At 44.8% G+C, this 13,018-nt stretch overlaps 1 protein-coding gene across 1 annotated transcript in view; it reads right to left on the bottom strand.

The window, feature by feature from the left end:
• The window catches only part of NME7 (NME/NM23 family member 7), a 189,803-nt gene that overhangs the window by 122,356 nt on the left and 54,429 nt on the right, over positions 1-13,018 (bottom strand). The window contains exons 4-6 of the mRNA XM_026659006.2: positions 9,606-9,716; positions 5,116-5,166; positions 488-695 (exon numbers count right to left, since the gene is read on the bottom strand). Coding sequence (XP_026514791.1) covers positions 488-695; positions 5,116-5,166; positions 9,606-9,716 — 370 coding nt within the window. The remainder of the gene's footprint in view (positions 1-487; positions 696-5,115; positions 5,167-9,605; positions 9,717-13,018) is intronic.

Genomic DNA, 13,018 nt, shown 5'->3' with positions numbered 1-13,018 from the left:
TTTGCAGTTTATAAAGCTTTAACCTTTTGAATCTCAATGTCTACTGTCATTAAAGAATTACCTGACTGCCTCCCCATAATTTCCTGCAGCTGTGAACATTTAAATAGATAAAAATCTTAAAAAAAAAAAAATCTTACAAACCTCAATATCTGCTGAAATTATAAAAAAATAATAATCGAATTCTGCCAGAAAGTGGTACAGAATGTGGCAGATGGGTTAGTCTCAGTGTCCTTGGCCACATTTTTTAAGGTTAGTCCCTCCAGGCCGGGGTGGAAGTATATAGGCAGTATAGCTTGCACAGTTGCTATTTGCACTGTGGATAAAGACTCTGTCTACAAACGTGTCACTGAAGAACATTTAAATCAGCACTAAATTCAAATGAAAAAAATAAATGGGATTTCTGTACTGATTGCAGCCTGATCATCAGATTAAGTAAAAATACAGCTTAGCAAATGAACATAATGAATAAATATATTTAAAAACTTACTCGAGCAGCAGAAGCAAAAGAGTCAGGGCCATGAGCTGCATTTCTTATGCCATCTGTTCCAAACATTGCTCTAATGCTGCCCGGGGCATCAGAACGAGCCACGCCAGAGTTTGCAGGTCCCAGTAACTTTTTCCATTCAGACACAGCATCATCTCCTAAAATCTCCATGGCAACAGCAGGACCACTCGTAATAAACTGGAGAAGCTCACTGCAAAACAGACATAGAGCAGGCAGGGAATTCACTATACAGAGAACAACAAAATCTATGGACCGGTTCTCAACTCTCACTAGTGTCATAGGAAAGGATAACAGTCCACAGCACAAATTATCACACATGACGGTGTGTAACACCAGGCTCTGGAGGAATACTGGGTAGGATAAGGCAGGGGAAATGGAGGCAAAAAACCACGGGTGAGCCATTCCTTCTTTCCACTTGTGCTCAATGCTCCTTCCACATTGTAGACACATTGGTGCCCATCTAACAGACTCTACTCAGCCTGTACATTTTTCCTCATTAAGGCAACATGAACACTCCTATTAGAGACCTCTGCCTTCTTCATTCACCTCTAAATCCTCTTATCCAGTACTTGCAATCCTTACCCGAGCCAAGGGAACAGATCCATTCTATTTTTGGATCAGTCGAATTTTGGCTAGTAAAAAGGTGAAACTGCAAATGTTGGAACTGTTCAGTTTCATCATCTGCGCGGTCTGCAGCGTGCCACGGGCATGGCCCAACTCCCTTGCATCCTGTTCGTGACGCCATGTGGATTGCCACGGGCACGCAGGGGCGAAAGAAAATGCAGGCCTGTTATTTACCAGGCTGCACGTGGCAATAGACTATATTGGTAAGGGATGCAAGGAGAGTATGGGTCACGCTGCAAACTGCAGACACACACACACACACAACTAAAATTAATCAATTTAAAGTTTTATTGGGGATAATTACAAGGGGTAAGGGAGCAGCGTTTGATTAGCTAATAGAGTTAATGAAACTTAAAACACACAATGACTAAAATATCTACTAACAATATTTATAAACAAAGATGCAGCAATTAGTAATAACTGATACTTACAAACACAAACCAACGCATAACGACCGGCAAACGTAGAAACTCTGTTTGAAACACGTGAGCTGAGAGAGAGGCTTCGAGGTGATCAGGCTCGGTTACGGGTGTACACAGGATACACAGGATTCGTTTTTCTTTCTCCTCTCCCTGCCTGCACATGGCAGGCAGCCCATAAAGTACCAACTATGACATCATAGAAGTGTCATAGGGGACGGGGCCCAAAACCTGTTTGTGTTCGTTTCTGATTGGCACAAGCAAAGTTTACACCAAGTAGGGGAGCAGGTGCCTCAAAGTCTGGCTTCGCCCCCAAAAGGTGAGGAAATGCATATTGCTTTAGAATGCGTGCAACACTGAATGACAAAAGAAGAGGCCAGGGCAATACCGGTATGGGCAAGTTTTACAGGATGCAGACAGGAACTCATCTCAACAAGACCTCTGCCTTCTTCATTCACCTCTAAATCCTCTTATCCAGTACTTGCAATCCTCTCCAATTAGCTTCTCTCTCTCACAGAGGGACACACACTCAATCTGTGCATGCTCCCTCACATCTGTGAGAGGCCTTGCATCAAACATGTGTGTCGCCTCAAAATATTCACTCCACCATGTGCTTCTTCCCCATGAGACATGGAGGGGACTCTAATCTCTGCCCCTCACTGAAATGGGAAACTGAATTCTAGTGAAAGAGGCCCCTATTAGCCTTGCTAATAATGTGTGAATAAGGGAAAAAGTAAGATAAGACGAAAATATACTGTATGTAATTTTATAACACTAATTTCTTATTTGTTTAGCACAGGCAGTGCTGTACAAGCCACAGAGATAAAGACAATCCCTTCCTTGCAGTCTGCTGCAGTCTTTCCATTGAAACAGACAGACTGAGAAGTCACTATATAATGGGAAATACAGAGCAGGGAAAAGAAAGTTGTTTGTTACTTTTTGTATTGCAAACTCACAATTTCTTGGTATCATGGAAGTCATCAGATATTGGGGAAAGATTTGAATAAAGAGAAGGTGATGTGAGGAAAACATAAGGAATGCATGGTTAAAGACTCAAAAACCAGGAAATCCCAAAGTTAACTTTGAATACATGTAACCTTAATTCTGCTCCCATGAACATATTCATCATGATATAGCTTTCAGTTACAGTTACTTGCATCTGAAGAAGTGAGGTTCTTACCCACGAAAGCTTATGCTCCCAATACTTCTGTTAGTCTTAAAGGTGCCACAGGACCCTCTGTTGCTTTTTACAGATTCAGACTAACACAGCTACCCCTCTGATACAGTCACATACTATCATCTCAGCAGCAACCCACCTCATTCAGTTTGAAGGCTGGATGCTGCACAATGAATGAAAAAGTTGTGCGAGATTTTTTTTTATTCAGTTATTGTTAAGGTTACTTTTTTATGGCTTATAGACAAATACAGACACAGGGACAAAAATAATTTCTGAAATGCTCCTTATTTCTTAAAAATAACTGCTGCGCAAGCTATTTACATTAATGCATATGTAAAATATGAAATTTAACATTTAATCCCCAAAAAGTTAATAGCTACTTTTTCCTGCTATTCAGTAAACTTTCATTAACTACCGATCTTGCCAATTAAATCTGAAAGTCCTGTTTATGAAACACCATAATAAACCTCTAATAAAATGCTATATGTAATTGGGTATGAGAATTTAAATTTTATCAGCGTGAGGATACTTTTTCGGTTCACTTACTATAGCAAAATCCCATACAACAGATATCAGGTATCTCTGGATGGCAGACAGAGTACATCATAGTGAATAGAGGGCTTACAGTTTCTCAGCCGGCCGTTAGTTTAGCAATCCATGAAATAACACTGCAGACAGAACTCTTCTTCATTTATAAATTTATTCAAGCAGACTTACTTAGCAAAGAAAAAATGACAACTCTTTGTTTTCCTAGGATCTATACTATAGTCCAGGGGTAGGCAACCTATGGCATGCGTGCCAAAGGCGGCACGCGAGCTGATTTTCAGTGGCACTCACACTGCTCGGGTCCTGGCTACCGGTCCGGGGGGCTCTGCATTTTAATTTAATTTTAAATGAAGCTTCTTAAACATTTTAAAAACCTTATTTACTTTACATACAACAATAGTTTAGTTATATATTATAGACTTATAGAAAGAGACCTTCTAAAAACATGAAGATGTATTACTGGCACACAAAACCTTAAATTAGAGTGAATAAATGAAGACTCGGCACACCACTTCTGAAACATTGCTGACCCCTGCTATAGTCTGACATTTCCTAGGGTCATTTCTCTACAGTGGACAGAAGGAAACAACCTGCACCTACACAAACCAATTGCTGCTCCTAGAATTAGGTGGCAATTACTATATTCCCAATGCTCAGGAACCTCACAACAGTGCTGCACTTGGCTCTCTGTCAGTTGCAATTTCTTGTTCTGCATGACCAAAAACGTAAGTATGTCTACACAGCTGACGTTAAAGCGCTGTCACGCAGTACTTTAACGTAGCTGTGTAGTCGCAGTTCCAGCACTGGGAGAGAGCTGTCCCAGTGCTGGAAAAAAACCACCTCCACGAGAGGAATAGCTCCCAGCGCTGGTGCACTGTCTACACTGCCTCTTTACAGCGCTGAAACTTGCATCGCTCAGGGAACTGTTTTTTCACACCCCTGAGCGAGGAAAGTTTCAGCGCTGTAAGTGGCAGTGTAGACAAGCCCTAACTAGGGTTGGCCTTGACCAACTACACTGTGATAAAAGCTGTTAACCTGGGTCCAGACTCAGGAATAGATTAGCTACCCCACCGTCTTTGCTAATCGGATAAAGCCTACATGTAAATAACAAATAGCATTTATCCATTATGCACCCTAATTAAACTTGATGCATGAGGAAACTGAAAAAGATTTTATACAGCTACATACACACAAATATATAAATATTTTCATCCAGTGTTTCTAGAGAGATCAAGTATTTCATAGTTTCATGCAATACGAAACAGCAGAGCCACACACAGGTTTTAGCTCACAAAAGCTTATGCTCAAATAAATTTGTTAGTCTCTAAGGTGCCAAAAGTACTCCTCGTTCTTTTTACACAGAGTTCTGTATCTTGTCCAGGATCAGCCATACATAAGACATGTGCCCCAGGTGCCACAATTTTTGAAATACTTGTGCTTTTGCGTATTTGCTACCAGAAGGGTATCCAGGACTGGATGGTACTCTGCAATTCTCACTGATTGCAAGCCATATTCTGTATCCGGAGAGTCTCCCTCTCGTGCTTCTTTTTAGCTAGGGTCCTTTTCACATCTCATAGGGTGGATGCATTCATTGGCGCTCGATGGGGCATAGGATTGTGGAACTAGGCACCGGACAGCTAGGTCCATCTTAGGAGGAAGATGGATGGGGTCCCCACACAAAACTTTGCATAGGCTCCCTTGAAACTTAAGCCCAGTTCTGGTTTTGCCACATTCTTGTAGTGTCACAGGCATGTGAAATGAATGCCATGCACTGTAAAGAAAGTTCTCCAGGACAATCTTTTCCTGTACAGTAAATGAACATAACCTCAAAAGTATGTACTTACTTGTAAAAGGGCTTTGATTGATGGTCTACGTGGAGATCCATTGCTTCTTTCCTAGAAAAGATTTTTAAAAAACCTTGCATGAATCATTAATGTATAATTATTCATTAATGTGCCTAAGTGGGAAGTTTCTCCCAATACCAGGTAGTTTGTGGGTGGCTTATACCCTAAAGCATCAGGGTTAATATACCTGATACATTTTTATCATAACAAGTGCAACTCTGAATATTCCTTTTACCCAGAAAAATTGATAATCCTCTGGGTCCTCTTTCGAATTCTACTAAGCTCATGGCTTGTATGGAATCTTGTAGGAATGAGTTACACAACATGTAACTAATCTGTAGAAGAGTATATCCTTCCAGTAGTTCTAAATGTGTTGCTTTTCAACTGCAAGTATCTGACATTCAAAATTTGAGCCATTTTAATTGGACAGGTCTTGTGGTATGTTTCTATTTATTGATTGGAGGAGTGACGCTTTCAGAAGGAAGCTTTTCATGTGAATACTCATTATGTCAAATCAAAAACTACTTTCCACAAATTTTCTAAATATTTGCTTAAAATTCCCTATTTCAGCAATAATTCCTACCAATAAGCTAATTCACTAGAATATTCATGGAAAGTGTACAGAATGGGGGCATGAACTCAGTCTAAGCTACATAATGTATAAATCTGAACAAATATTTGTGGATATTTTTTCAAAAATATTTGCTCAGCCCTACTGCTTAGTCAAAAATCTCCTATGGCATTAAATATAAAGACAATCTTGCTAGCTGTAACCCTAGTTCCCATTCTCTGTCAGCAGATCCCCACTTGTAGAACATGGAAAGTTGCATTCATCTTGGACAATGAGCTGATTTGAGAAGTGATTAGCTGAAGAGACTGGAGAACTGACATATGGAAGCAGGCGTCTGCCCTTGCTTTCATATCGAAGCAATGGGTTTTACAAAAGGTGTGACTCAAGTTAACAGGGTCTGCCAGGCAAATGTCAGCAGTAAAAAAAAATAAATTAATTAAAAAAAGCAGAAGCTGATCTGGACAAGCCAACCTAGAGGGATATTTGGGATTAGGACTTTGGCATTACTATAGGCTATCACTAAAAATATGGTGCAAGTCCAAGAGACAAAAGTACAGGGTCCTGTGAAAACCACAAATACCCAGCCACCATTTTAGATTCATCCCACATCACTGTCCAATTATGGGTTCGTTAATAATAATATTTCATTTTGCAGGGCAGGCAAGGGACTTTTCTAAACAAAAGGTAATAAAAATTTACATCTTATATAAACTGTTTGGATTTCTTTTCCTCAAGGTAAGTAAAATCCAAAATATATAAAGTGGTTCAACAGAGAAACAGACATATAAAAACAAGGAAGCACCCAGTGCTCCAGGAGCAACGCACCAAGACAGCAGAAGTTAAGTCAGGCCACAAAATGGTTCATATTAAGAGAAGACTGCAGGGATGAGAGGGCTGCACTCAAGAACTGGAACTGTGTAGCAGGTTCTGGGGACTGGAATAGTCACAGACAGCAATATGTGACTACTGAAGGGGTGGTCTAGCACTGTTCTACCACTACCTCAGAGGACAGAAAAGATAAAGGAATACCTCCCTTTGTCTTGTACTGGAACCACAAGATGCAAGAGTAAGAATCCTGTGAGAATGATTTTTCCTCTCAGAGACGTTGAGTAGAGAGGTCTGACATAGCCACAGCTGAGGAGCAGTGCAGTGACTTTGGGGAAATCCTTCATGGGAGATCTACCAACTCTTCCTTTCTTCTTTCCCCAGCATGCCCTCGTTACCAAATTTTGCTGCTCAGGAACATGGGGGGACACAAGGTAGGGGGTTCAAAATCCACGCATGGGCTGGCCCTGGCCCTGTCCTTACTCATGCCCAACAGGTTGTGGTGTGTCCGGGGAGCAGGGCTCTGTGATCCTAGAGCCAAATCTTGACTTTATATCGACTTTAGTATGACCTTCTTATAAACAAAGTAGGAAAATACAACCTAGATGGAACTACTACAAAGTGGGTGCATAATTGGTTGGAAAACCATTCCCAGAGAGTAATCAATAGTGGTTCACAGTCATGCTGGAAGGGCATATTGAGTGGGGTGCCAGAGGGATCAGTTCTGGGTCCGGATCTGTTCAATATCTTCATCAATGATTTAGATAATGGCATAGAGAATACACTTCGAGGACGATACCAAGCTGGGAGTTGCAAGTGCTTTGGAGGATAGGATTAAAATTCAAAATGATCTGGACAAACTGGAGAAATGGTCTGAAATAAATAGGATGAAATTCAATAAGAACAAATCCAAAGTACTCTACTTAGGAAGGAACAATCAGTTGCACACATACAAAGTGGGAAATGACTGCCCAGGAAGGAATACTGTAGAAAGGGATCTGGGGTCATAGTGGATCACAAGCTAAATATGAGCCAACAGTGTAACACTGCTGCAAAAAAAACCAAACATCATTCTGGGATGCATTAGCAGGAGAGTTGTAAGCAAAACATGAGAAGTAATTCTTCTACTCCACTCTGTGCTGATTAGGCCTCAACTGGAGTATTGTGTTCAGTTCTGGGTGCCACATTTCAGGAAGAATGTGGACAAACGAGAAAGTCCAGAGGAGAACAACAAAAATGATTAAAGGACTAGAAAACACGACCTATGGGAAGATTGAAAAAATTGGGCTTGTTTCGGCTGGAGAAGAGAAGACTGAAGAGGCACATGATAACAGTTTTCAAGTACATAAAAGATTGTTACAAGGAGGGAGGGAGGTAAATTGTTCTTGTTAGCCTCTGAGGATAGGACAAGCAGCAATGGGTTTAAATTGCAGCAAGGGTGGTTTAGGTTGGACATTAGGAAAAACTTCCTATCTGTCAGGGTGGTTAAGGTTGAGGTCCCTTCCAGTCCTATGATTTTAAGAATGTGGATTTATTGCAAGGCAATAACCCAACCACCTCTATAGAATTATACAACAATCATCAGTTCAGTTTGCATTATGAAGTCAAGCAATTCAGGGCAGGGGCAAAGAAACATTATCTGAGCTTTAAATCCATGATATTGATTTCAGTTTTATAAAAGGCATACACTATATTTACTTACAGTAAGACCAATGACATTTGTATACAACATTTTTGTATTACTCAGACATTGTCAGCGACTGAGTCATGGGCAGTCTGGCCTAATCATTGGATGAAGAGTCTGGCCTACCAGTTAGAGCTGAATCCAGAGCGGGTGGTTCCAGGAGCAAAGCCCAGGGTCATAGCAAGGAGTCAGAGACTAAAGCCTAAGCTGGTCAACTGGAGTGACAGTCAAAAGATGGAGCCAAGGGTCTGAGTTTGCCTCACATTCTATCGGAATCTTGGATTTCCCAGACCTCGTGCTCCTTTTGGCCTGGGCATCTGTGGGAGGTGGTGATGGAGCAGAGTGGCTGGGAAAGGGATACTCCACATACGGTTTCAGAAGGGACACATGGAACTCTTCGAACTGTCCCATTATGGGGGTAGAAGTCTCCAGGAGGGGAGATGCCCAGACCAGGGCCTCCCTGGTTAGCAGACTAATAATAAGTCCTACTTGGGTCTGGTCAGTGGAGAATGACTGGGGCCAATGCAGGAACAGGAGCCAGCACTAGCTCATGAAACCACGGAATTTGTTATGGTCCCCATCAAACTTATCCTGCATTAAAATCTCCAACTCCCTAGAAGCCAGGGCAGCAGATACAGGTGGGACAGCTTGAGCCTGTAGCGCTGCAGTTTGTACTGCAAGACCATAACCTGGGACCGTAGGGGCTGCTGGATTCCCAAAATGTCCTGCAGGGGCATGGCTGCCTCTGAGGAATCCATCTTACCCGCCCTTGTTCAATCTTTTGGGTTCCTCAAACTATCAGTGAGCGAGTTGTGGGCAGGATGGCCTAATGGCTGGAGCATGACTTTGGCATACCAGTTTGAGCTGAATCCAGATGCGAAGTGAAGGACCACAGGCAGGCGTTAGAGTCCAAAGCCTAAGGGTCAATCGGATTTACAGACAGAAGGTGGAGTCGAGGATCTGAGCTGGGAATCAGAAGTCAAAAGGAGTTGGGGGGTGGAACAGGAGCAGCCTGAGGCTGGAGCAGGAACCAAGCTAGAGGAAGTGGGGGCAAGGGCAGGACCAAACACAGCTATGGGCTAAGAATGCGTTGAGCAGCAGCTGAACTGCTACTGAGCATAAGTATCAGCCTGTTCATTCCTTCAGTCAATCAGATGGCTCAATCAGACAGCTTCTATCAGAGCCAGCTGTATTCACTGGATTGCCAGGAGACAGGCTCTGCTGCAGGCTAAGCCCAACAAACATCCTGAATTAGGCATCATATGAGAAACCTAGATCTGATTATGAAACATTATTCTCTTTGCTACTCAGTGGAATAGATGGAATGTTCTGAATAACATGGAATAACTGTGAGGATACACTTCAGTACAAAATAATCAAATCCTACAGGGAACGTTAATAGAGCCTTACCGTGAAAGTACCATCATTTTGGCTTTAGTTATTGTAAACCCAGTATTAATGATGATATCAATTAGTTCTCCAATCTTGGGCACTGCATCAGGTTTAACCAAAGCCAGTGTTCTGAAAAGGCAAAAAAAAAATTTTGGAATTTTCATTCTTTAGGAAAAGACAAAGTTAAAATTACACTTAAAGAAAAAAGCCTCACACAAGGAAATACAGAAATGCACAGTTACAGTCATCCAACAATTTTACCTCAGTCCTTAACTGACCTTACAACCAGCACATGCATATCTTTCATGTATGATGGAGGCATTAAAACCTTAAAAAAACGGTTACCTACCTTTTCGTAACAGTTGTTCTTTGAGATGTGTTGCTCATGTCCATTCCATTCTAGGTGTGTGCGTGTCCACATGCAGAGTCATTGGAGATTTTTGCCTTAGCGGTACCCATAGGGTCGGCTGTAGCCCCCTCTTGAGTGCCGCGATCATGCACTAGTATATTAGGCGCTGCCGACCCTACATCTTCTCAGTTTCTTCTTACCGGCAACTCCGACAGAGGAGCAGAAGGGTGGGTAATGGAATGGACATGAGCAACACAGCTCGAAGAACAGTTATGAAAATGTAGGTAACCATTTTTTCTTTGAGTGCTTGCTCATGTCAATTCCATTCTAGGTGACTCACAAGCAGTATTCTCGGAGGTGGGCTTGGAGCTCACAATTTAGCAGCTTGCAGTACTGCTCTACTGAAGCCAGCATCGTTCCGGGCCTGCTGGGTAAGTGCATAACGGGACGTGAACATGTGGACGGATGGACGGCCAGCTGGCCGCCCTACAGATGTCCTGGATAGGCACTTGGGCTAGGAAAACTGCCAAAGAGGCTTGCACCCTGGTTGAGTGGGCAGTGACAATCACCCAAGGTGGCTCCATCTCCTGATCGTAACAGCAGCAAATGCAGGCAGTGATCCAAAAAGAAATTCTTTGAGCGGACATTGGACGACCTTTCATCATGTCAGCCACTGCGATGAATTGCGTCGATTTGCGGAATGGCTTGGTCCTTTCAATGTAGAAGGCTAGCACCCTCCTGTCATCTAGAGAATGCAATCTACACTCCTCCTCCGACTTATGCAGCTTTGGAAAAGACAGGTAGGTAAATGTCCTGGCCCATATGAAACTGCGAGACCACCTTGGGCAGGAAAGCCAGGTGTGGCCGCAGCTGGACCTTGTCTTTGTAGAAGACTGTATAGGGTGGTTCCGAGGTAAGCACTCTAATCTCGGAGACCCGGCAGATGGAGGCTATCACAACTAGGAACACGATCTTCCAGGACAGGAGAAGGAGAGAGCAGGAAGCCAGAGGCCTGAAGGAGGGTCCCGTGAGCCGTGACAGCACAAGATTCAGGTCCCATGGCAGAACAGGGTCCCTGACGTATGAGTAGAGGCACTCGAGGAACCTGGCAGTCATATCCCGGGCAAAAACCGACCTACCCTCAAGCAGCAGACAGAAGGCCAAAATAGCGGCCAAGTGGACCTTGACAGATGAAAGGGATGGGCCTTGGCACTTGAGATGCAGAAGGTAGTCCATGATCAACTGCAGCGAGACACACTCAGGCCGAATGCCTTTAGCCAAGGTCCAATAAGTGAACCACTTCCATTTGGCCAGGTAAGTCGCTCTGGTGGAGGGCTTTCTGCTGCCCAACAGAACCTGCTGGACAGAGGCCGAGCAATCTGGCTCCTCTGCATTTAACCATGCAGCAGCCAAGCTGTCAGGTGCAGCGCCATCAGGTTCAGATGCGGAAGATTGCCGTGGTTTTGGGACAGCAGGTCTGGCCTGAGTAGCAGCTGTAATGGACCAGCCAACGAGAGGTCCAGCAGCGTGACCAGTGCTGGTCAAGCCGGCACTATGAGGATCACCTTCATCCTGTCCTGCTTGATTTTGACGAGGACTCTGTAAATCAGTGGCACCGGAGGGAAGGCATATAACAGAGCTCCCGACCATGGGAGCAGAAAAGCATCCGACAGGGAGCCTCTGTTGATCTCCCAAATCGAGCAGAAAACATGGCATTTCCTGTTCTGCCTGGACGCGAACAGGTCCACCTGGGGCGTTCCCCACCTCTGGAAGATGAAGCTGGCCACTTCTGGATGGAGGGACCACTCATGGCGAGACGAGAAAGTCCTGCTGAGGCGATCTGTCAAAGCATTCCTGGGCCTCGGGGAGGTGTGAGGCTACAAGATGGATGTCGTGTTATACACAGAAGTCCCAGACCCTGAGGGCTTCCTGGGAAAGGGCAGACAACCTGTCCCTGCCTTGCTTGTTGATATAGAAAATAGTCGCTGTATTGTCCGTTAGGACCTGGACCACCTTGCTTTTTATGTGAGGTAGGAAGGCTTGACAGGCCAGGCGAACCGCTCTGAGCTCCCTGAGGTTGATGTGTAGGGAGCGATTGTGACTCGACCAACGACCTTGCGTGCTGAGATCGCCCAAGTGGGCTTCCCACCCCAGGTCTGAGGCATCGGAGATGAGGGTCACGGATTGGGATGGAGCCACGCAGGGAACCTCCTCCAACACCGATGCAGGATTCCGTCACCATGCGAGTGATGACAGTACGTGGTCCGGGACCCTGACCAAATGGTCCACACTGTGTCTGTTGGGGACATAGACCAACACCAGCCATGCCTGCACGAGCCTGAAGTGGAGCCATATGTGCTAGACCAAGTAAGTGCAGGCCGCCATGTGGCCCAACAATCATAGCCACGTGTGAGTGGTGGTGAGAGGGTGGGCTTGCATGCACGAGATCAGGTCCACCATGGCTTGGAACCAAGCTTCGGGAGGAAGGCTCTGGCCTGAGTAGAGTCAAGGACCGTTCCAATGAACTCTATGAACTCCAATGAACTCTACGCGATAGAGATCTGCACCATGGCAAACTCCGGTGGGAAGCCAGACAGTACCATGGATACAGGGATCGGTGTCATGACTCAGGCGTTCTGTGCCTTGCAGGCGGAGACCTTGGTGGCAGGGACCTGTGTCTTCTAATCAGGAACCGAGGCCGCGGTGATGGGGATCGATGCCTGCGGAGCGGGGATGCGCCGCTGCTTTAGGGGGCAGTCCCATAACCAGCTTGCCCGTAGATGCTGGGGCCTTGGCCGGTTCCGTCGCCTGGCTTGGTGTCTGTGGTGCTGGTCAGCCTACTTGCTCTTTGGCCGCCGGGCTGGCTTCGGGCACAGATGACCCTACTAGGGGACTAGACTCCCTGCCGCTCCCAGGAGTTGGACGCGGGTCCCTGGCTGGACTAGGGGGTCTGACCGTATAAGTACCCCCGAGCAGCTCTGGTGCAGGCATGTGGCCTGCCAAAAGTCCTTTGCCAGAAGCCCCCTTTTTCTGCGGTGCCAGCGGGCTTGTTGAATTCAACTACTTCTTAGGCACTGGGGAG

The sequence above is a fragment of the Terrapene carolina genome, unplaced genomic scaffold (genome assembly GCF_002925995.2).
Source record: "Terrapene carolina triunguis isolate 2854851 unplaced genomic scaffold, T_m_triunguis-2.0 Scaffold558, whole genome shotgun sequence".
NCBI classification, from domain to species: domain Eukaryota; kingdom Metazoa; phylum Chordata; order Testudines; family Emydidae; genus Terrapene; species Terrapene triunguis.
The sequence above is the reverse complement of the archived record's forward strand: the minus strand, read 5'-3'. Positions and strand labels throughout refer to the sequence as shown.